The 23,184-nt window shown below is 52.2% G+C and overlaps 1 protein-coding gene across 8 annotated transcripts in view; it reads right to left on the bottom strand.

The window, feature by feature from the left end:
* Positions 1-6,660: 6,660 nt before the first annotated feature.
* The window catches only part of MARCHF10 (membrane associated ring-CH-type finger 10), an 88,319-nt gene continuing 71,795 nt past the window's right edge, over positions 6,661-23,184 (bottom strand). For 6 of the 8 annotated variants that reach the window (XM_072781242.1, XM_072781245.1, XM_072781244.1 and 3 more), the window contains 4 exons: positions 15,367-15,480; positions 10,442-10,555; positions 10,197-10,239; positions 6,661-7,071 (listed from right to left, as the gene is read on the bottom strand). In XM_072781242.1, the coding sequence (XP_072637343.1) occupies positions 7,025-7,071; positions 10,197-10,239; positions 10,442-10,555; positions 15,367-15,480 (318 nt within the window). In that variant the 3' untranslated portion in view covers positions 6,661-7,024. The remainder of the gene's footprint in view (positions 7,072-10,196; positions 10,240-10,441; positions 10,556-15,366; positions 15,481-23,184) is intronic. The other 2 variants (XM_072781247.1, XM_072781248.1) reach the window with 1 other exon arrangement.

The raw sequence follows: 23,184 nt of genomic DNA, 5'->3' as shown, positions 1-23,184 counted from the left end.
TCCGAGGGAAGGGCTAAGCCAGCTGTCCCTTGAGGTTGGTGGTGTGGTTCAGGACCTTGGTGGTGGTCACATTCTGGACCTGTGCGTGTGTCGCACACCAGCTTTACTTCGTTCATTATTTTTTATTATTTATTTAAAGATGTTATTTATTTATTCATGAGAGAGGCAGAGACACAAGCAGAGGGAGAAGCAAGCTCCCTGCAGGGAGCCCAATGTGGGACTGGATCCCAGGTCTTCAGGATCACACCCTGAGCTGAAGGCAGAGGCTCAACTGCTGAGCCACCCAGGCCTTCCTCTCCCCCTCTTTTTTCTTTTTTAGATTATTTATTTATTTACTCATAGAGACACACACACAGAGAGAGAGAGAGGCAGAGACACAGGCAGAGGGAGAAGCAGGCTCCATGCAGGGAGCCCGATGTGGGACTCGATCCCAGGTCTCCAGGATCGCGCCCTAGGCTGCAGGTGGCTGTGCCACCGGGGCTGCCCCTAGGCCTCCCTCATTCATGATTTTTTAAAACAAGTTTCTATTTTTCTGAATAGGTAATACCACCACATGGTTCAAGACCTAACCCTAAAAGATACAGAGCTTTCACCCTGAACAGCAGGGTAAATGGGGCACCGTCTTTTAAGCCAGGGAGCCCCCAGCCGGGTTCATGAGCTGCTTCTCTGCAGCCCTGACTGAGGCCAAGCTGGAGGCCCTCCTCCCCCTGTCTCCTCCCTGCAGCTTCAGCAGCGCTCTCCTGATGGCAGGATCAGGGGCGGACCAATCTGGTCACTTTGGGGAGGGTGCCCCAATCCCAGGGGGGTTCCTTAATGATTAATCCACTTCACCCTGAAGTGATTTGCTCCCTTTGTGAGTTAAGTGCCCTGCCATTATCTGCAGCTCAAAAGACTGCTTGACCAGGCTGCAGGGAGCCACCCGGGGCAGATGCTCTCTGGGAAGCCCAGCTCTCTGCTGACCCTTGCCCAAGGAGGAAGAAAAGCTGAGGGGTGAAGACAAGGTCACCGGATCCCTGGGGGTGGGAGGAGCAGCCAAGGGACCGAGGATACAATGCCCAGTGCTGCCTGGTGGGGCCGGGGGAGTGATGGTGAGGGTCCAGGGGTTTAAATCATTCCAGAAATACCTATCCTAGCTCCTCTCTCCCTCAGGTGCCTGTAGTCCTCACCAGAGCCCTGCTCCCCACCCAAAAGCATTTCAGACAGCTTCACAGGTACCTGGGGGCTCCCTGTAGACCTCTTCTCAGCCTTTCCATGTGGGGGCTTCCCAGAGGAGGGTAGGGGGTTGCTCTAGTAGCTCTGTCAGGGCAGGAGGAAGACTCTGGGTGTAGGGGGGTGCCATTTGCCTGTGGCTCCAGAATAGTGCTGGTTCTAAGGGGACTACACAGATACCAGAACCTCCTGTCTTTCTGCTCATTTCATTTTTTAAAAGATTTTATTTACTTATTCATGAGAGACACAAAGACAGAGGCAGACACACAGGCAGAGGGAGAAGCAGGCTCCCCATGGGGAGCCCAATGTGGGACTCGATCCCAGGACCCTGGGATCATGACCTGAGCCAAAGGCAGATGCTCAACTACCAAGCCACCCAGGTGCCCCTGTCTACTCATTTCAAGTCAATAAACAATCAGCGCTCCTCCACATTCCACCTCTGCTGGGGGTGGGATGCCCTGAGACGGAACCTGGTGGGCCCGACAAAGGGCACTGTATGCCAGACACCGAGGCCAACCGTCACCTGCAGGGCTAAGCTGGCTCAGCTCTAGCCACCTGGATGTTCAGCGACAGCTCATTGAATCCATGAATGAATGGGAGGATGGGGCCACTCTCCAGAGAACAGTGTCAGGCTGCTCACCACCTCTCCTCGTCAAGGCAGGGATGGCCTCCTCCCAGGTGTCCTGGCAGAGCCAGCCTGGCCCAGTGGGCAGCACTGTGAGGCCACAGGGGTGAGGAGCCAGCCAGTCACACCACATGGCTTTCCTGGAACTGGGCCGTCTGAGCCCTGCCAAGCTGCCTGGAGCACTGGGCTTGAGTGTGTTACAGGCACAAGGAAGAGAATTGCATCTTGAGGGTGGATCAGGAAAGGAGGGTGGGAGGAGGAAAGAGGGAAAGGAGAGGAAATAGAGAGGGGGGGCCTCCGGTGGGGGGGAGGGGGGCAATGAGATGAACGTGTCCAGACTGTTCCGGCCTTTATCTCGGGGCCAAGACAGCCAAGAGGCCTCAGGAGAAGGCTGACTTCAGTCCTGACTCCCACCAGAGTCGGCACCACTGGAGCTGTAGACGTCTGTCCTTCCTTGTCCGAAAGGCAGGCGGGCTGCCAGCGCAGGCTAAGCAGCAAGTAGGCATCGCCCCCTCCCTTGAAATGGATTAGTCGCTGGTGCTCAATCCAAAAAATTGACTATCTTTTGATATCAGCAGATGGCAGGAGTTTGGTTTTTGCTGCTTCCAGGAAATCCAGCTCCTCTAAGGCTTTCTGGTCCAGTGTTTTCCCCTTTCTTCCCCGGCGCCTCTGAGTTCTGTGGTCCTGTGGAGTGTTCCTGGACCTGGTCCTTGGTCCCTGCGGGTCCCTGCTGGCGGATGCAGAGATGCCCTTCTTTTGCCCTTTTGTGTCTCTCTGGGATGTGGGAAACTTTTGGATGGTAGTTTTCCCCATACTGGGGCTGCCGGGGACTCAGGACGCTGCTTCAGATATGCCATTCCTCCGTGATAATGATAAGAAAATATTTATTATTTACTAGGTAAAGCCCTTTCTCTCTCTCTCTCTTTCTTTTCTTTCTTAGAGAGGGAGGGGTGAGGGGGCAAAGGGAGAGGGAGAGAGAATCTTAAGCAAACTCCATGCCCAGTGCCGAGCCCAGGCTCGATCTTACAACCCTGAGATCATGACATGAGCAGAAACGAAGAGCTGGATGCTTAGCCAGCTGAGCCACCCAGGCACCCAATATATATATTTGTGTGTGTGTGTGTGTGTGTGTGTGTGTGTGTGTGTGCGCGCTCAGCCCTGTTCTGCTTGCCATGAATTAATCCATGTTATCCTTTCAACAAACCATAAAGCAAGTATTGTTGTCCTTTACAGATGAGGAATGGAGGTGCAAGAGGGGAAGGGCTTGCCATGCCACCTCTCTGCTTCCCCTACCCCCAGTCTGGAGAAATTGTCAGCAACGAGCACGGAGAGCCCCTGGGATCTTGCACTCAGGCTCTGAGACTCAAGAATTTTGCCTCAACCTATTATTTCTGCTGAGAGTTTCAGAAGCCCATTTTGAGTTTCAGGGCTAAGAACGACCACTTTTCTTTTGTTCCTTCATGGCTTCCCTTCCAAGACAGGGGAAGACAGAGACTGGGCAGCCTTGGCTGGGGTAGGGCGGTGGGATATGATGCACCTATTTCTTGCATAGAATGCATAGAAATAAGGTGGGGGCTCGGTTGACCTATCAGACCTTCACAAGGTTACAGATGTTTTAGAGCTCACATCCACTTCCTCAGTGACAGTCAACTCACCCAAGGTGATATAGCGACAGGGTGCTCTCTCCTTCCTACCGCCCTCTCCTCTAGGTCTCACTCTCCTCATCTCACCAGCCTAGGTTGTGGCTATGGAAGCTCCCTGCTGCCCACGTGTGGACTCTCAGCTCCCTGTCTTGGCCCCCTGGGTCCTCCCTCCCCCGGCACCCCGGCTCCCTTGCCCAGTGAACCCCTTCTAGCAAGCTGCTCCCACCACACCATATACCCCTGCTTGCCCTTCCTCCCACCACCTCTCTGCTCACCTGAGGTCCACCATCGTTCAAGGATCTTTTCTACATAAACCTTCCCGGTACCCCTTGATTCTGATGACCACTGATTCCCAAGTTCTAGAATTGGTTAAGGATGTTACCCTCTCTCTCAGGCAGGCCAGGAGCATGGCCTTGGCTGACAGGCTGACTTCACCTTAAAAACTTGGACAGATCACTTCCCTGAGATTAAGGTTTGTGATGGTTAATTTTATGTGTCAATTTGGATGCCCAGAGAGCTGGAGAAGCATTATTTCTGGGTGTTCTGTGAGGGTGTTTCCAGAAGAGATTAGCATTTGAAGGGGTAGACTGAGTAAAGAATATCTTCCTCCCCAGTGTGGGTGGGCATTCCCCAATCTGTTGAGGGCCCAGTACAACAAAATGACAGAGGAAGGGTGAATTTTTTTTCTCTCCTTGAGCTGGGACAGCCTTCTTCTCCTGCCCTGGAGAATCAGCTCTCCTGATTCTTGGGCCTTCAGACTTGGACGGGGACCCAGAGTGTTGGCACCCCTGCTTCTCAGGTCTTCACGTTTGAACTGGAACTACATCACTGGCTTCCCTGGGACTTCAGCTTGCAGATGGCAGATGGTGGGACTTGTCAGCCTCCATAACTACGTGAGCCAATCCTTCATAAATACATCGCTTTCTACATATTTATAAATATATCCCTCTGGTTCTGTTTCTCTGAGGAACCCTAATACAGGTTTCCTCTCATGTAACATGGGGTTAATAGTAACTGCCTCACGGGCTCCTTGGGGGTCCCCAGGCCCAGCTTCTAGAAAGTGCTCTAGAAGTGGCATCTGTAGGTTCATATTACCTTGATTTGACTTTTTCTATATATGACCTGTTGCCTCAATAAGACTATGCTCCTAGGGGGTGGGCATCATGCATTTTTCATGTGTCCTCACCATCTGGCATGTGATTGATGGTTGCTAAATGTTTGTCAGGATGAAGCCAAAGGCTAAAAAAAAAAAAAAACCTCGTGTTTTATCCACTGTATCTCTATCTCTAATAGAGTGTGGCAATATTTACTCAGAAAGGGCAAGGTAGTCCTTTTCACCAGGGTCTTTTTAATAAATGAGACTTGATTCTTTGGGTACCTCAGGCCATAAGAAGCCCCATCAGCAGATCCCTGGGCCACTGAGATGTGGAATTAACAGTGTGGGTAGATATCAGTTCCACCCCAGGCCTCAGAGGAGGCACTCCTGGCTTCCTGGGTAAACCCTTGAAATCATCTTCAAAATCCCAGTGTTGGCTGACGTGAACCTATGCCAGTCTTGGGGTCGCTGCCTCAAACACTGTCACATGTTAGGGCCGACTTGGCCTGTCAGATGTGTATCCAGTCACCTCAGATTCCATCAAGCTGTCTATAAAGCTTGCCTTTAAATATGCATTGTTCCTTCTCAGACATTTCTCAATATTGGCTCCTGGATAAATCTTTAATCTTCAGCCAGCCCTGAGAGTCCAGTTGGAAAATGAAGACCCAGTTTCTCATAGAATGATTAGGACTGGGGGCTGTGTTTGTGAATGGAAGAATCTGAGATTTTAGTTTTTAGTTTTTTTTTTTTTTTTTTAAATCAGGGAGATATTTTCAACTGGAATGGCCCTTGTAGGTTCTGTTAACATTTGAGGATGTCCCTTTGCTTGGCTCTTGGATCTGGGATCTAGGCTGCCTGGCTACATCTACCAGTTTGCAGGAATAGAGTCACTTTAACTGTGGAGCATGTCATGGATGGATAAGACTTTGAGGGAATTCAATTAATTCCAGACTTCCTAAAACTGTGCTGGCACCACTGTTCATCTTGGCGAAGTCCTCTTGGCTGCAAAATCTGCTGTGGCCTCTCCTGGTCTTAAAAGAGGGAGGGAGAAGCACTTCTTTTTCCTCATTATCCCTTTCTGTCTCTTCTGTCTCTCATTCTCTGTCCTTCTCTCCATTTTTACTTTTTGAAAGATTTTTATTTATTCATGAGAGAGAGAGAGAAAGAGAGAGAGAGAGGCAGAGACACAGGCAGAAGGAGAAGCAGGCTTCATGCAGGGAGCCTGATGTGGGACTTGATCCTGGGACTCCAGGATCACGCTCTGGGCTGAAGGCAGGCACTAAACTGCTAAGCCACCTGGGCATCCCGCCTCCCTCCATTTTTAAAGAAAATTTATTGAGGTGTATCATAGAGCTCACCCATTGCGAGTGCTCAGTTCAGTGAGCTTTCGTAAGTTTGTCCCACCAGGGGACAGCAGCTGTAGAGCAGCCACATCACCAGATCTCCTGAGCCCATCTGCAGACAGTCTCTGCTCCTAGTCCCAACCCTGCAACCACTGATCTGTCCCTAGAGTTTTGCCTTTTCTAGAAATTGCTTGTAAATCGATTTATACGCTATGTTGTCTTTGAGTCTGGCTTCCTTCACTTAGCATAATGTTTTTGCATGTATCAGTGCTCCCCTCTATATTTTTTGACCATCTTTGTCTCTCTCTCTTATATACACACAGTTTTCTCACTAACCTTCTTTTTTTTCTTAAATGCCCAACTCAGGGCTTGAACTCCCCACCCTGAGATCAACACCTGAGCTGAGATCAAGAGTTGGATGCTTCACAGACTGAGCCACCCAGGCTTTTTTTCTTCTTTTTTTTAACCTCATGCCTTGATCTGGTCTTTGGGCCCTAAGGTATAAAGAGGAGAGTAGTGTGGCATCCACATACCACGCCCATTCGAAGTGGGTACGTACAGGGGCAGCCGGCCACGCAGCCTGTCACAATCCCCGGGGCCCAGGATGTGTGACCCCTCAGCGTAGTGATGGTGGGGAGAGAGGAGAAGTGGAGGCAGGGTGCGGGCTGAAATCCCCTTCCTTCTCCCCTGAGTTTGAGGCCCTGAGCCTTTCTTTGTTCAGGGAGATGGAAAAAAGAAGGAAGCTGGTGCATAAAGTCGTTTTACTGCAGATACAGCTCGAGTCCACTCGGGGTGGAGTGAGGCCTGAACAGGTGCCCTCCGTGGAGGGCCTCCAGGCTGCCGAGTCACCTGGGGTCCCCTGGGCCAAGGGGCAGCTGCAGGGCAGCGGGCGGGGACTCATCCAACCCAGGCTGCAGGCTTTCGGGGACCGCGTGGTCGCTGCTGTCCTGTTGCTCAGGCCAGACCCTGAGAGGAGAGGGGCACGAGGTGAAAATGGTAACTGTCAACACTTCAGTTTCAGTAAAGAGAGGGGAGGGAGGTGCATGGGAACACAGAAAAAGCCTCCAAGGGGAGATGTCTCCGCAGGGCTCCGGGGCCAGCCCCCGTGCTAGACAGCGTGGCTGCTGCTTTCAAGTCCGTCCCCCAGCTCAGCATCTGGAAAGCAAGAAGGTGTCTCAGGCGGGGGAGCCAAGGTGAACGGTGAGCTCTGCCAGTGAGGGTGTGTGGCTGGGCTGCCCTTCCTGCCCCCTCTGCCCCCTCCCCCACCCCCCCCAGTCCTGGGCAACAGTGTCAGCAACAGAGGTCAGCTGTCTCTGGAATCCTCAAATGGCCAGGGCACAGGGGCTGTGAGCCCCTCAACAAAAGCACCCAGGTCCACTCCTCCCCTGACCTGGGGCAGCAAATGTCTGCAGGCTGAATCCCTGGAGGAGCCCCTCAGGGTACTGCCCCTCTCTATACACTCTCCCTTCCTTAAGTTGGCAGGGCAGTGGGAGGAGGGTTGACCTAGGTCTTCAAGAAATCTTTCAGAGATCAAATGACTGGAGGTAGAGGGTCACGTGATGGGAGCAAGGGGGGCAAAGAGGCAGGAGGATGACAGTGGGATCCGAGTGGAGGAGTGGGGCATGGGGGGGCAGTCTTTATTCTTGGGGGAAACTCTTGTTCTCAATATACTTTTCCCATTGGCTTGCATGAGTGCTCCCTGACTATCTGAAAACCATTGAAAGGTAAGGAGCCGGAGCAATGGACGTCCCCCCATTCCTACGAGGACCTTCTCAGACTCTACCTCTGCTACAAGGAAGCTCCAGCCCCATGAGCTGCCCCTTGCCTATCCTGTTCTGTTCCCCAAAACTAGTTGTCTTGACTTGTGTGTATGGGGGTGAGGTGGTCTGACCCTGCCTTTAGTGCAAGGACCCTCAAGCCTGCTCCTGTCCACACCTGATGAATGGCTGTGGGAGGCACTGTTCCCTTCCCAGGCTTTGGACTGTGGTGACAGTCATTTGTGCCAGCTGGGACGCAGCCGTTAGGAGGGTTGGGTCACAGAGCCATGTGGCAAGTTGTCAGAGCCACCCAGGAACTCTCCCCAGCTGCTTTTACCTGGCGCCACCTGTGGCACTTGTGTGTTCCAGATGCAGGGGAGGGGGCCCCAGTGAGAAGCCTGGCATGGGCACCACGGAGCCATGAAGAGGCTGGCGTCTCCTCGTGCCCCCTGGTGGGCCCAGGTGTTTTGTCTTTTTCCTCCCTTTAGACCTGAACTGAGCTAGGGCAGCAGGTCACAGCTGTGACTCAGCTCTGGCAACAGTCCATCTTGACAAAGCGCTGCCAACCAGGTGAGGCACGCCAGGCTGCTGGGGACCAGAGAAGAGTGTGGCCAGGGGCTAAGCGGGAGGCAGGCGCCTCTGCCTCTGGCTGCCCTGGCTTGTCTTGATCTCGGCCCTGGCGGCAGCCAGGCGAGGGCTGCATGACCAGTGTGCCAGGACAGGCCCTCTGTGCCGGGCCCTCCTCCACCAGTGTCCCTGGGCGGGGGACCTGGCTGCCCCCACATTGGGGCGGCTCCTACAGCTAGTCCCCGTCCTGAAGAGGACGGCAAGTGGCGGTCGGTGGGACCGTGTGCCTCTGAGCAACGCAGGGGGGCAGCAGCGCAGCGCCAGGCGCGTGCAGGGAGGGCCCGCCGGGCTCCTCCGTGGGGACTCGGTTTAAGCGGCGCCCCCGGGATGCTCTTCTGCCCTCCAGAGGGGGCCGGCTTCCCTGAGCCGGGGGCTCGGAGGCCCCAGACCCTCCGGGGAAGGGCTGCGTCCCCCGCCCAGCAGGGCGACGGCGGCCGGCGCCGGGCACTAGGGGTCGCCCCGGGCCAGCCGAAGCGCGGGGCAGGTTTCCCGGGACCGGGAAGAGCGGCTGGCGCCTCCGGGGCGGGGGGGGCGGGGGGGGGCCCGAGACCCTGCCCGGAGCCGCGGGCCCCCGCCCCTCCCGGGGCCGCGCCCTTGCGGAGCCCGGGCTCCCGCCGCAGGCCGCCCCCGGGACCCGCGAGCGCGGCGCAGAGGCGCTCTCCCCGAGACACAAAGGTCTTCGCCGGAGCTCCCTGCTCCCGCCCGCCCGCTCCCTTCCCGGCCGCCGGAGGGGGGCCCGGGCGCGCCCGGACGGCGGGACCCCGAGTGGTCCCGGGGGCTGGCGGGGGCGCGGGGCGTGGGTGGACACCGTGGTGGGGCTCCCTTTGTGAGCCGAGACAAGCGTCCCCTCCTCCCCGCGTCTCTGAAAACGGGCGGCCCGGGCTCTCAGCACGGCGTGCCCTGAATCCCAAATCGGGTTCTCGAGGGTCGAAATCTGGGCCCCACCCTGGGGCGCTCGGAGCGGGTCCAGCTTCTCCTCCGGGCGGGCCTGCTGGGGGCTCCCCACCGCCCCACCGTGACCCGCTGCGACCGGCGCGCCAGGGGCCCACCCCAGGGTCTGCATCTGAATCCCCGGGAGGGACCCGGGGAACCTGCATTTTTGGTAAATTCCCCAGGTGGATTCTGACTGCAGAGCCAGGGCGGGAAATCCTCTCCCAAACCTTACACCTGAAGAACTTCTGGAGATGGAATTGTCACACCTGCCTCAGCCCACTGTGATGTTTGTTCTACCTGCTGATGGGGAAGTTCTTTCCAGTCTGGCTGCAAGCCCTCCTGCTTTAATCAAGCACATTTTCTTAATTGGGTGCTCTCTATGAGATAACGAGCCCGATGGAAGACAGCTGTCCTGCCTCCTGGAGCCGGGTGTACCTTTCTCAGGAGACCTGTTTTCCTTGTTCAACCTCTGGGTCCAGCAGGCCTACCTGACCCCCCTCCCCAGTGCATGGTAAGAAGGATCCACCGCAGCCACTAGCTGGTGGATGAATGTGGCCCCTCCCCATAGTGGCTAAACAGCACCCTTCCAGGGCTTAGAAGATCACCTAAGAGGCTCCCTGAGCACTGGATGCTGGAAAATCCCAGCCAAGGAAAAGGAAAAAAACAAAAAAACAAAAACTGCCACGAGTCATCCTGTGACCGCCTGACAATACCATATTCCCTTTCACTGGCCCTTGACCTTGGTTTCAAGATGAATTAAAATTCTTATCTGCTCTGCATCCAGCGGGCTTGGGCCTCGCCTTCCTGAGTGCTGCAGCTAGAGCTTCCCAAGCTTTGTGGGACTATTTTTGCCTCTGGGTAGTGGTCATTACTTCCTTCCACCACACGAGGTTCCACACAGGGACAGAGAAAGAATAAATTAGCAAACACCCTCAAAATGGCAGGACTGACCCCCAGACCTACTTTCATTTTCTTCCCGTCTTGGTTGTGGGTAATTTCTTGACAACTATGAGAAAGAAGACAATGAAAAATGAATGGTTTCCCCAAAGCAGTTGTGAACAGATGTATAATTCTCTGGTCTCGGGAACCGTTCTGGGAACCCCTTCCCTCCCCTTAGAGGGGCAGAGGTGCCAAAGGGCAGTGTTGATATTTGGCACCTGCGGGGCTCACCCTCGTCCTAAAGACAGCACAGAGGTAACCCAGGTCACCTTCGCCCGTGGTTCAGGGCTTCTAAATTCGGCAGTGTGAGCAGACCTGCTTCCTTTCGGCAATTGATCTGAACAGCAGAATCCCATTCTGAGGGTCCGAATCACATTTACAGGCTGTGGGGGTGAAGGCCGTGCTAATTGGCCACTTGCCTCACCACTGGCTTTTAAACAATCAGTTGTATTCTCTGCCCGGCAGGAAGCAGCAGGCCCATCAAGGCTCTGGGCTCCCTCTTTGTTCTGACTTTATGGCATTTTATGCCACAATGAGAAACACTGTGCACTCCGTGGGAGCCCATTGTGCCAGGCTGCAAGGCTGTGGGCTCCCCTGCAGAAGGGCTGGTGCTCTTCCCCCAGGAGAAGAGGCTTTGTGACAGGCGGGAGGACAAAACAAGGGGTGCCAGACACTGTACTGGGGCAACTGCTGGCCAGTGTGGAGGCAGCTGTGACTCCTGGGTCCCTGTCACCCACAGGCCAGACTGAGGGCTGGAGAAGGATGGATTTTCTTCTAAGGAGCCATCCTGGTTACCTGGTAAGTTCTACGTCAGTACGGTGCTAACGCCTTCCCTCCCAGCTGCCCAGCCAGCCTCATCCCGCCTCATCCTGCCTCAGCCCACCTCTAGACTCCGGCCAGATGACCGCATCCATGTGCCAGGCAGCTCTCAGTCCTCCTGGAAATACCATCTGGGTGAGTAGGGAAGTTTTTCCAGATGAGGGCCAAGCCTGGGCCTCAGATATTGTGGGTAGATTTGGTTCTTGGAGGCAAGAGTTTGGGGGTTTGTAGAAACAGTGTGAATGGGAAGACCTGGAGAAAGTCCCTGTGGTCTCACGCACAAGGAGGCCAGTGGAGTGTCAGAGCTCCTTGGAGACCCTGCCTGCCTCCCAGGCCAGCCTCTGCTCCCCTGCCCCTCCCCCACCATGAGTTTTCTACAGTGGAAGTCTCCCCACAGGTGAAATGTTAATGCAGCATCCCTGGGGCAGAAGACTGGAGGCTGTGCTGGCTCCAGATCACCGTCCTGATCCCAGCAAGGCCTGGGGTCCCTCTGCCCTTTGCCTTTCAGCCCATGGACAGAGGTCCTTTGTCCTGTTTTACCTAGTTTATCGAAGTAGGCATTTAAGGGGCATAGGGCAGGCAGGGAGAGGAATTCAGGGTACAGTACCATTCATTGGGGAAACAGGGAGCAGGTATAGACAAAACCTATCACTAAGAGGAAGCCCAAGACGGGACTTTGGGGGTGCAGACCCTGAATAGTGGAGCATCCCACTTGGGGACTGAAAGGGGGAGAGGTGAGGGAAGGCCAGTCTGTTTAGCTTCACCTCACAGGACCGCCCTGTGTCCCTTCCCATCTCCAGGGCCCCCACAGGGGTCCCCTTCACCTGCCCCATTGCAGCAGCAGCTGGCTGGTTTCTTCTCCCTCCAGCCCATCCTCCGTGTAGCTGCTCCAGTTTTCACTCAAAAATGCAAATCTCCTGGCCTGCCCATCTCAGGCCGGAAACCTTCAGTGGCTTCCCAGAGCTGCACACAAACGCTCCACATCCTGCTTCCTGCCTCCACCTCCACACTCCCTTCCCACCGGCTCCAGCCACACTCAACTCCTTGACTCTCTCAATAGGCAGGTCCTCACTCCTCTAAGCCTTTGCCTCTCCTTCTGCATGGAACGCCCTTTCCCTCACCACCACCCCTTGTCTGCTTGCTAAACTCTCCAAGATTTGGTTCAAACTATCACCTCCTCAGCGGATCAGGTGACCAGAGCAGGAGTGGAAGCAGCCTTGCTACCAGGCGCTCCAAGCCTTGAGAAGGCTGATGGCAAAGAGTACAACCCAACCAGATTAAAAGCAAGGCCTCTGAAACGTTAGTTTGGGTCTCTGAAGACCCTGCCTGCACAGTCTGTCCTGAAGGAGTGGAAGGAAGGGGTGACCTCACTGCTCTGTGCTCTTCCCCATCTGGCTCCATCTTCTGTCATAACATAAGGCACATTTTTTGATACTCTTGGTTACATCTTTGTCTCTCTTTAGACTCAGAGTCCCTTGTAGGTAAGGAGTATCTTAATCATCTTTGTAGTCTCAGAATCTAGTTTAGAACCTGGCACATATTAGGCACGCAGAAAATCTTTGAATAAATATATCTATACCATGAACCTGAGAGTGTTCCTTTACCTAGAATACTGTTCTCTCCACAAATTTGGACTATCACTTTCTCCAAAACATAACTCAAGACTCACTTCCTGGAGAGGCAGGTTTTGGTTTAATAGTTCGTTGATTTAGGCATCAAAGGTTAATGAGCACCTACTATGTGCCAGGCATTTTCTAGGCCCTGGAGGGTGATGGGGTACAAAGAGAGATAAGAGTTCCAAGTCCAAGTTGCCTGTGACCCCCTCTGTCCCCAACCCTTAGCAGACCATGTCTTCATTTCCCAGTTATTTCGCATTTTTGTAATCACTCCATGCTCCTGGCATTCACATTGCCTGGGACATGGTCAGCGAGTATGATTCACTGTATGCCCAGCATCATGACACAGGTGTAGAAGGCCCAGCTTTGCCTTCAGGTAGCTCACAACCTCACTAAGGAGACAAACTGTTTGTTTATGGGATCACTGGACATGCCAGGAAGTCCCAGCCAGGGAAGATCTTGTGTTGTCAGTTCATAGCCTCTGGGAATTCACTGGGTCCACTGGTTCTCTTGATCCAAGTGCTACTTTCCAGTTACTTCTTGTTCAGAGGCTTCTCAAAGAATAGGACAGCATGGCATCGTGTCTTGTAGCCGCTTTCCCGGATCCCCATCTCAGCCACCTGATACAGGCCAGGGCATGAATGAATGAGTGAATGAATGATTGTCATCATGGGCAAACATTCATCACCAAGTGTCCTAATGAGACACATCCAAGGAGCCCGATGTGAATGGGTTCTCCAGTTCTGATAGGGAGAGAGAAGGGTTTGTTGTTTGTTTTCCCAACACAGTGCCTCTTTTTTTGCTGTTATCCTCAGATTCTAAGTGTTTTCTACAAGAAGATACTGAGACTCAAATCCAGAAGAGCATGAATTTGACAAAAGCCATTTGTTTCCCTGCTTCCATTTGGGTCCGTCTTCGCTGGCTATTTGTACTGGTTATCGCTTGGTGGGTTTAGTGCGTGAGGTCTATTTCAGGGTTTCTCAAATTAAAGGTAAGCTTTAAGAGTGTTGCCCAGTCTTTCCTGCTTCCTCCCGACTTGGTGCCCAGAGTGTTCCCGTTGTCACTTACTCCTTCTCTGGGATAGTTTTACCAGAAACTTCTTTAGACCTAGTGCTTTAGGGCCTTGGTTTCCACCCATTGGCTTGTGCTGCATGTTGCTTGCTCTGCAGTCCCAGAGGCCAGCGTTGCTTACATTAGCTTGCTGACGTCATGGCCATCTGTAACCTGTATCAAACCCTGGGCGCTTTGAAGTTCAATGTGCAATAAAAAGTTCATTAAAAAAGATGGGGAATCATGAAAATAAGGTTATGGAAATGTTAACAAAGGATCATTTCCTGCTTCCTGTACATTTTTCCCTTTTTTTTTTTTTAATGTATTTCTCTGAGGAATTTATGTCACCATTAAAACTATGGAAGAGTTAAAGGAAGGACAGGCCTGGGTCAAAAAGAGGGTGAGATTCCTGCGGAGATATCTTGGCCAAGACCCAGCCTGTTCTCTTAATTGAGAGCTTGGGGTCTAAGTGGAGAATTTATGCCAGAAAAAAATTAAAAGTAGGGACAAATCTCGAATTCTTAGGACTTTTGAACCCAGCATTTTCCATAGGGATGGCTCTAAATGGATGCCAGCAGCTTGCTATCATTACAAGGTCTGCGACAATGTCAGGAAGCTGTGAAATCACTGGGCTCCAGCCTCCGGGCAGCGACCGGTGCTGGCAGGTGCCTCCTATCCACCGGAGGAAGAAGAGAGAGACGTGAAGAAAGACGGGAAACAGGAGGCAGAGAAGAGAAAGTCAAGAGAAAGAGAGGTACCTGGGATAGGGAGGCAGAGTCACTAGAACTGCCTTGCGGCTTGCCGGCTGCCACACTGGCTTGCTTGCCAGTCCTGACCTCCTGATGTGGGCAGGGGTCGAGTTTCAAGGCTGAAGGGTTGTTAAACACTAGAAGCATCAGTCCCTGACATGGTGTTAAGATAAGGTAAGGGGGGAGGGTACCCTTGTCCTACCAGTGAGTGCCCTTTCCTGGCCTGGCTGCAGACAGGCATTTTGCCAAGAGGCAAGTCCCTTGGGGCTCTGTGTTCTGACTCGACAGTGGCCGAATTTACATTGTGGTGGACTTTGCTGGGGCCAGGATCCGGTTAGTGGGAGAGCCAGGCTTCTCTCTCCAAACTACCTGGCCTCCTGGAAGGCTCCTGGTTCTCTTTTTAGAGGAAAGGCAGCCACAGATCATGATCCCTGGTAAACATATTGTCACTTCCCTAATGACAAAGGGGACCCCCATCAGCACCTTTGTTTCTTGGCATTCACCACACAGATCCTGAAATCACAAACTCTGGGAAGCAAAGCAAAACAAACAGTTCTCTTCAAAGGGAGGCCCCTGTTTTTCGGGGACCCTCCATGCTTGGGCAGTAGACATGCCCATCCATCAAGCATGCACAGTCCCAGCAGCTTTGCTGACTTTTGTTTTGGGGGGCAAATATCCCTAGAGACTCCTTTGCTTATATGACCATTAATGGCCACTTAATTACTACTCATGTTTAATAGTAAGCTATTGTGTGATTATCACTTTTTCCATCCAGAAGGCTACTGTGCGCACACTTACCCAGTGTATACACTACATCATAGTCCTGATGATGACAGTGCCATATCCTAGCAAGTGACCATGAAGACCTCAACAGATTGCACACGTAATAAACAACACTGCAAGGTCAGGGCAGGGGGAGGGGTGCTGCTGCCTGATGGGCCGCATCAGAGCCAGACTCACCCTCTCTCTTGCAACTCGGTTGTAATTGAGTCTCATGAGTTCTGCAAACCTCTGCTCGTAGAGGTGAAGCAGCAGCACCAGGTACAAACCTGAATTCATCAGCTCATTTTGTGCCTAAATATGGAAAAGAGACTTTTAAGTTCATTTATAAAATATTCGTGATCTAAATCGTGGGGTGGAGGGAGGAAAAAAAGGATAAAGAATCAACAACAATAAATAAACAACAACAAAAATATCACAGGGTGCAGGGTGGCAAGGGTACCAGGTGGCAAGACAACAGGGACAACAGCCTGTCCTTGGGGATCAGAGGATGGAGCAAGAGGGGATTCAGGGTAGAAGCTAGGCTGTCATTCTGGAATTCTTTACTACCTACTGGAGGATGCCCTGGAAAGGCTCCATGCTCCAGGCTCAGTCCCATGCTGTGAACATTTATTGGGCAGTTACATGTCAAAGCCTTGAGCTGGGTGTTGCGGGGAACCTGAGGCAAAAGGTCTCCGCAACCTGCTGGGAGCCCATCTAGTCCCAGCTGGAGGTGTCACATGCTACAGTGGAGACGCACAGGGGAAGAGAGGTTTACTGACACAGGGAAGGCCTCTTGGATGATCCTTAAAGGATGGGAGGGCCTTTGGTTGGCTCTGAAAGTTGGTGAGGGCCTTCCAAACTGAGGCACAGAATGCCAGAAAGGCACAGGGGAGGAGGGAGCAGAGCATGTGTTGGGCAACATTCCCTACTCACTAGCGTGGCTAGAGTATATGGGGAAGGTGTTTGCTTTGGATTTAAAAAATATTTTTGGCATGAGCTGGGGAGATGGGAAGGTGGGACCTGTGAGGCCAGGAGTCTGGATGTCATGCTGTGTGTGTGTGTGTGTGTGTGTGTGTGTAGCCACTGGCCTCTGAGCAGAGGAGTAAACATAATGAGATGTGTGTCTTAGGAAGGCAAACTTTTCTGTGGGAGAATTTGGAACACAGACACCACAGGGCATATTATTTTCCTAGATCCCTCGTCTGTCCAGAGAAGAGGCCCCAGGCTTTAGGTCTGTATGTTTCTCTATCTGTAATTGGGCTTAATGATGGTCTCACCAGGGGCCCCCCAACCCTGGCTGGTCTATTATTTAACTCCCAGACAGTGAGCGTGTGCCCGGCGGAGTCCTAGATGGACTGTGAACCTCAGGGCCTTGGCTCATCTCTTTCTCATTTGGTCAGTTAGCTTGTTTTGTGCTTCTGTTTTGAATGCCGCCCCCCCCCCCACCCACAGACTGTGTCCACAGCGTCACAATGTCACCTCCTTGCAGAAGCCTCCCCGATGAACCCCATTTGTTCTAATCACTTCTTCACTCCCTGATTGCTAACTCTTGCTTTTGTATACTGCATCTTGCCCCTGTTAATATTTTTGCTTTTTCTCGGTGGGTGGGTTGTGTTTTATTTTTCTCACTGGTGCTTACAAGGAGGTACCCAGGGAGGATCTGGCTGTCTGGCTGCTGACAGCTCCTGTGTCCTTAGCTCCTTGGCAGCAGTCTTCTCCAAGGCCTCACCCTGGGGACCCTTCCTAGACCTTCAATAAATTAGGAGCCATTAGCAATAACTCCTCCCCATCGGCTGCTTTGTTTCCCCACCCGGCTTCCTATCGAATGTCCACGGGTAAAGGATGGGGCTTGGGAAGCCTCTGGGAGACTCTGCATCACCCTGGGGAGAGGTCAGAAGTGTGACTGTTTCCCCAGGATAACTGAAGCTCAGACCTGACCCAGGGGCCGCCTCAGTGCTTTTCCCTTCCATCCCATTCCATCCAGGGCAGCTCAGGAAGCTAGTGTAGGACACACCTCTTCCAGGATGAAATGGCTGCCAGGAAAGGTGCACTGATTTTTTAAAAGACATTTATTTATTTATTTATTCATTCATTCATTCATTCACTCATTCATTCACAAGAGACAGAGAGAGGCAGAGACATAGGTAGAGGGAGAAGCAGGCTCCCTGTGGGGAGTCTGATGGAGGACTCGATTCCAGGACCTGGGATCATGCCCTGAGCCAAAGGCAGACGTTCAACCACTGAGACACCCAGGTGTCCCAAGGTGTCCAAATTGAGCAAGGATCGATGCGTTCTTCCTTCTGAGTCGGGTCCAACTCTGGATCTTGCCCACTGGCCCCAAGGTCATGGCTCAATGCCTCTCTGCCCTCCTAAGGCTCTAGTCAACTGTCCTTAGCAATAGGAGGCCCATCCTATTTTTAGACTTTGGCCATGTTTTCTGTGCTCTTCTGACCTTGGTCTAGAGCAGGCAGAGAGGAAGTCGCTTGTTTTCACTTTTTTTCTAATCGCCTCCTCCCACCTTCCCCCTGAGTCTGTGCCTCCTTGGCAACCTGTCTCGGAAGCCTTCCTAACCCACCCTTCAGCTTCTCCCCACACACTGAGGCTTGTCCCTCATTGGCTTTTCTCGCTGGCGCTGGCGGTGGCCTCTTGCGAGCCGCCACTGGTGTTCCGTCCAGCACTCTCTTCGCCAGTAAGTCTTGATGCTCAGAGACACTCTGATGCATGATGGCAAATCAATCAGCTAGAAAATCGCTTGGAACTATCGGGTTTGTCAAAGCATTCAGGGAAATCATTTACTTTTTATGACTCAATAAAGCCCGGAGGCATGCAGATGGGAAAATATCCACTAATGTTTTCTGCAGATAATTTGAAAAGTCACTTCTAGCAGATTGTGTCTCTTCTCTGGTCTGTGGGAGGGAACCTGTCACGTGGTGCCATAAATCTCAGCGGCCAGGCTCCTTGATGTGTGCCCTTTTGCAGAGCTTGTGATGCTGCATAGAGGGGCTGGGCTGCCCAATCAGAGAATGCGTTTGCTAGTGAACTCAGAGTCGGCTCATGCTCTGAGCCACAAGTGGGAGGGACTTGTTAGAGACTTCCAGAGCATTTGTTCGGCAAGGGCAAAATGAGCTAGGTTTTGGAGTGTCCTTGACCCTCTTTCCCTGATCTGCCATGGGGGGCATTGGCATCCATGATGCAGTATAGGTGGGGAGTGGGAAGGGCGGGGAGGCTTGTGAGGGAGGGGGCTTGTGAAGCCATGGACAGGAGCCCTGGAGCACGCAGGCTGCCTGCCAGATGTTTTTCTTTCTGTTCTCTTGCCCTCTGCCCCACTTCGTTTTGTTAATATTCATTTTGGCCAAGAGATTTGCTACCTATGGAAATTCTCAATAGAATCCACTCAAAAGAAGCAGACAGCCTGGCTGAATGTTCTATCAAGTCTTCATATGTGTTCAAGAGATGCTCCCGGGTGTGAGGGTGATTAGGTGGCTGCATGTGTCCAAGGACATCTGTCCGTGGCTGAGATGGAGCAAAGCCAGGCCTGTGCCTCAGAGCAATGACAGCCAGAGGCCCGCTGAGACCCTCCTCTGCTGCAGGGCAAAGCTGGCAGAAGCACATCTCCGTCACACAGTGGGCCCGGGCCCCCGGAATGGGCAGCCTGGGGGCCATCGAGCACTAAGACTTCAGGCAGAGTTTTAACTGTACATGGCCAAAGTGACTCCATTTATAAAAAGGGAGCAGTAACCTTTATCAGGCCTGTTTCCCCAAGGTGTTAGAGCAAAATGAGCTAATATGTGGGGGTGTGGTATTTTGCAAAACAAAAATAGCCAAGAAGAGGCAAGAATGAAAAATAGGATGCAGGGCAAGGACCACATGTGTCTTGTTTGCTCCTGTGCTCCTCGTGGCTGGCTCAGCACCTGGTATACAGTATGTGCTCAACAAATGTATGTACAGATGACAGAATGACAAAAAATGTGTAATTTTGGCCCAGATAGTGGCCCATTCAGTCATGACTTTGATTCTAGTGACTCCCATTTGAATGTGTATCAGAATTACAGAAAGGGACTTTTAAAACATAGCTCCTGGGCACCACCCCTCCCCCTCCCCCAGATTCTGATCCAGTGGGTCTGGGGTGGGGCCAGAGAATGTGTGTTTCTAACAAGTCTCCAAGTGATGCTGATGCTACTCGTCTGGGGGCCACCCATCGTTGAGAACCGCTGCCCTAAACCAAGCATCAGCAATTAGTAGTCTATCAGCTGAATCTGGCCTGAGGATGCACTCTGGTTGGAAGGAAGGAAGGACGGAAAGAAGGAAGGAAGGATGAACATGAACTTCTTCAGCTGCGGAGAGTACTCTCCGTTTTGCCTGCATTGCCACCACTATGTTGTAATGACTCTCGTAGGATTCTGACCATTTGCAACCTGCCTGGCCTCGAAGGCATTTAAGTGTACAATCTGTGATCTCCACTGTTCCTCAGCCTGCTTTCTCCTGGCCCATTTTGGAATTTGGAATATTACTTTGAGCTCTTCCTTGCCACTCAAAACTGAGTGCCCTGACCAGAATCAAGGATGAGGCCTACTTCCCAGTTAAGGAGCATGCACCCAGGACTCATCCTTCCTGCAGCACTCACAGTGGGTATGGATGCCTGGTGGGCTTAATTTTTGGGCATCTTTGAGTCAGGAAGGAGGGAGGGTTGAGCTGCCACAAGCCCTGACAAGCCTAGGATTGGACCACCAGGTGCCAGCAGCCCCAAAGTGCTGAGCCCCATAGTGCTTGGGGCCCCCCAGCTGTTTCTACCTCATGGGGCCACTCTACACACCGCCTGTAAGAGGTCCTAATATAGCAGCTGGAAGCCTACTAATAAGCCTTGGCCCTGTGGGGCCTACAGAAACCACCCAGTGTCTGAGAGATGGGGGATAATCAGATTTCAGTGTTAGGGCCTATGGTCAGCATTCACTCTTGCCCGACTCAGATACATTGAGCCAAACCAGGGAAACACTCTGGTCTGAGCCCCTCCACACCCTCGAAGCCATTGACCATGCTGATTCAACATCCAATGGGCATGACTGCAGTCTGGATTGGATTTTGAGTCAGGTGTCTGTTCCTAATGTCTCAGATTTTGCCCTCCAGGGCACATGGATAGAGGGCTCCCTCCTCTTTTTCCTTCCTGGTCTTAAACGTCTCTTCCTCAGGGAAGCTTCTCTGGTCCTGAGAGTTGGTCAGATCTCTTTGTGACGGCACATCCCTCATTCTCATCCTCTGGGGGTACTGGGGGTACCCTCACCATGTTCTTCCCATGAGAAGGAAGTGACTGCGTTGGTCTTGGGCACCTAGGTATCTCCAGCATAGTATCTGATATACAAAAGGCACTCAATATGTGTTTTAAAAGTTAAACTCTTGGGCAGCTCAGGTGGCTCAGCAGTTTAGTGCTGCCTTAGCGCTGCCTTCAGCCCAGGGCATGATCCTGGAGACCCAGGATCAAATCCCGTGTCAGGCTCCCTGCATGGAGCCTGCTTTTCCCTCTGCCTGTCTGCATCTCTCTCTCTCTCTCTGTGTCTCTCATTAATAAATAAACAAAATCTTTAAAAAAATAAAATTTAAGCTCTTATGTGTATTTTGATACCTGGCTCCATCCCAGATCAATTAAGTCAGAATCTCTGAGGCCCAGTACCGGGGCATGAGTACTTTATTTATTTATTTATTTATTTTTTGCACGAGTACTTTAATAGCAAAAAAAAAAAAAAAAGACAGCTAAATGTTAATTTTAATTATAGCAGGTTTTTATGTGTTTGTGATTTTTATAATCAAGCAAAAGCAAAAACAAACCAACCAACCTAAGTGAGAAAAATGCATAAGAGAATAAGTGAATGAGTGAGTTAGCAAGTTAATTGAGGTTAAGTGAGACCTGGACTGAGTGGAAGTCAGTTCTAGACTTTTTTTGTTTTTGTCTCTTTCTTTGAATATGTCTTTTTTTGGCACCAGCTACCCAGCTTCTCAACAAGAGACCCTGTTTAACAGGAGTGAACAGCATGGGGCGTTGGCTAAGGTGGCCCAGAGGACTGAGATTTGGGACTCGGGAAGGGGCAAGGCCTCAGAAGCCCAGGTAGACACATCAGTTCCAAGGCCAATCCAAAGGACCTCCCTGGCTGGGGATGAGCCATTGATTCCATCCTCCATGTCTTTGTGTTAACAACAGTTATGGAGTGCCTGGGTGCTCGGTGGTTGAGCTTCTGCCTTTGGCTCTGGCTGTGGTCCCAGGGTCCTGGGATCAAGTTCCACATCAGGCTCCCCACATGGAACCTGCTTCTCCCTCTGCCTGTATCTCTGCCTCTCTCTGTCTCTCATGAATAAATAAGTAAAATCTTTAAAACAAATACACCAACTACAGTTACTTCTGCCTTGGTTCATGGAGAGTTTCTGAACTTGTCCAAGTCTTGCTTCCCTACTGTCTCAGGTTTAAACTCACTGTTAGCAAACAGACCGTGGTAAATTCACAGCGGGCCATGGGAGTAGTCAGAACCATGTAAAAGGGTGAGCCCTCCACTGTTTCCCATCAGCAGGTAAATGTCGCTTGTTGGTTCTTGGGACTGTTGTTCTCTCACCAGGGTGGGTCTGTCAATCTAGCTTCTACCCGTGATTATAATGAAGGGCATTTTCCAAAGGCTTTGATGGCCTGTCAGATTTTTTTTTTTTTTTTTTTAATTTATGATAGTCACAGAGAGAGAGAGAGAGGCAGAGACACAGGCAGAGGGAGAAGCAGGCTCCATGCACCGGGAGCCCGACGTGGGATTCGATCCCGGGTCTCCAGGATCGCGCCCTGGGCCAAAGGCAGGCGCCAAACCGCTGCGCCACCCAGGGATCCCGGCCTGTCAGATTCTTATAGAAACTAGTGTAAACTCGTTTCTGCCTCCATGGAGAGTGATTATGTGCTGGATGTCTTCCACGTTCCCCCCAGAGCCCCCTTCCACCCTGCGCTGTGGCCTAGAGGCTGATCTCAATGGACTGCGTTAACCAGCCCCCTCGTTCTCTGGCTTCTCACTGGGTTTGGGCAATGGGAGGCCCTGGCAGGAGACCAGAGGGCGGAAGGAGAGAGAGGCTGGGGTGGTTGCCCAACTTGTTCTCTCTCCGCGGGGCAGTGGCAAGGCTCTACCGAAGGTCACAGGCTGTCAATGACTCTCCTGTAACTACAGGCCTCCCCTTCCCGGTGATTGCCCCAGCCTCTGTCACTTCAGGCCTCAGAATGGTCACGGTGCCAGTCCCAAGAGGCTTTGTCCCACCTTGTTGATTTCTTTTCCTGCCCACTTGGGGCCTTCATTCAGCTCTCCTCACTCACCCCTGCTGAGGAAGCCACCATCTCCTCTGCCTAGATCCTGGCCGACATGGTTCCTCTCACGGTTCCTGTTAGGATGTGCTAGTGGCCGCTTCTCTCAGCTGGAGGAAGCTGTGAAGCCGAGGTTATGAGTCTTACCCCTGCATGGACCGGTTGGCTTTTTTCACTAATGGGCTCTAGCCTGGTCCTGGTGCACTTATCTTCCTTTTTTGAGTCCAGAGAGATTGGGCATTCCTGGGTCTGTCACATGGCGGTTCTCATTCCCTGAGCACCTTTCTCTCCACGGGCATCGGATTAGAGGATATATACTCAAGTTTTTCCCTACATCTCATGCTCCCGGGGAACAATGATCTCCTACTTCCCACAGGCGAGAGAAAGGAGAGCCAGAGACTTTGTGTAGTTTCACACAGCAACTTTGGGGAAGGGAACGAGATTCAGATGCACACTTTAGCAAAATGGGTGTGCTGTTCCATGGGGCACGCTACCTCTGGCTACTTGAGTGCAAACATTGTAGTATAGCTGGAAAAATGTGCCAGTAGTGTGTCAATTCTACAAATACCATGGGTAAACCCAACAGGGCCCTGTGGCAGCATCTTCACAGAGGGCGAACAATGCAGAGATGCTTGGAACCAACAGGAGTCTTTACTAGATAAGGCATTGCCCTGGGCTGTCCCGTGTTGGTGATGTCTGCA

Source organism: Canis lupus, chromosome 16 (assembly GCF_048164855.1).
Source record: "Canis lupus baileyi chromosome 16, mCanLup2.hap1, whole genome shotgun sequence".
Lineage (NCBI taxonomy): Eukaryota > Metazoa > Chordata > Mammalia > Carnivora > Canidae > Canis > Canis lupus.
This window is presented reverse-complemented; position numbering and strand designations above follow the sequence as displayed.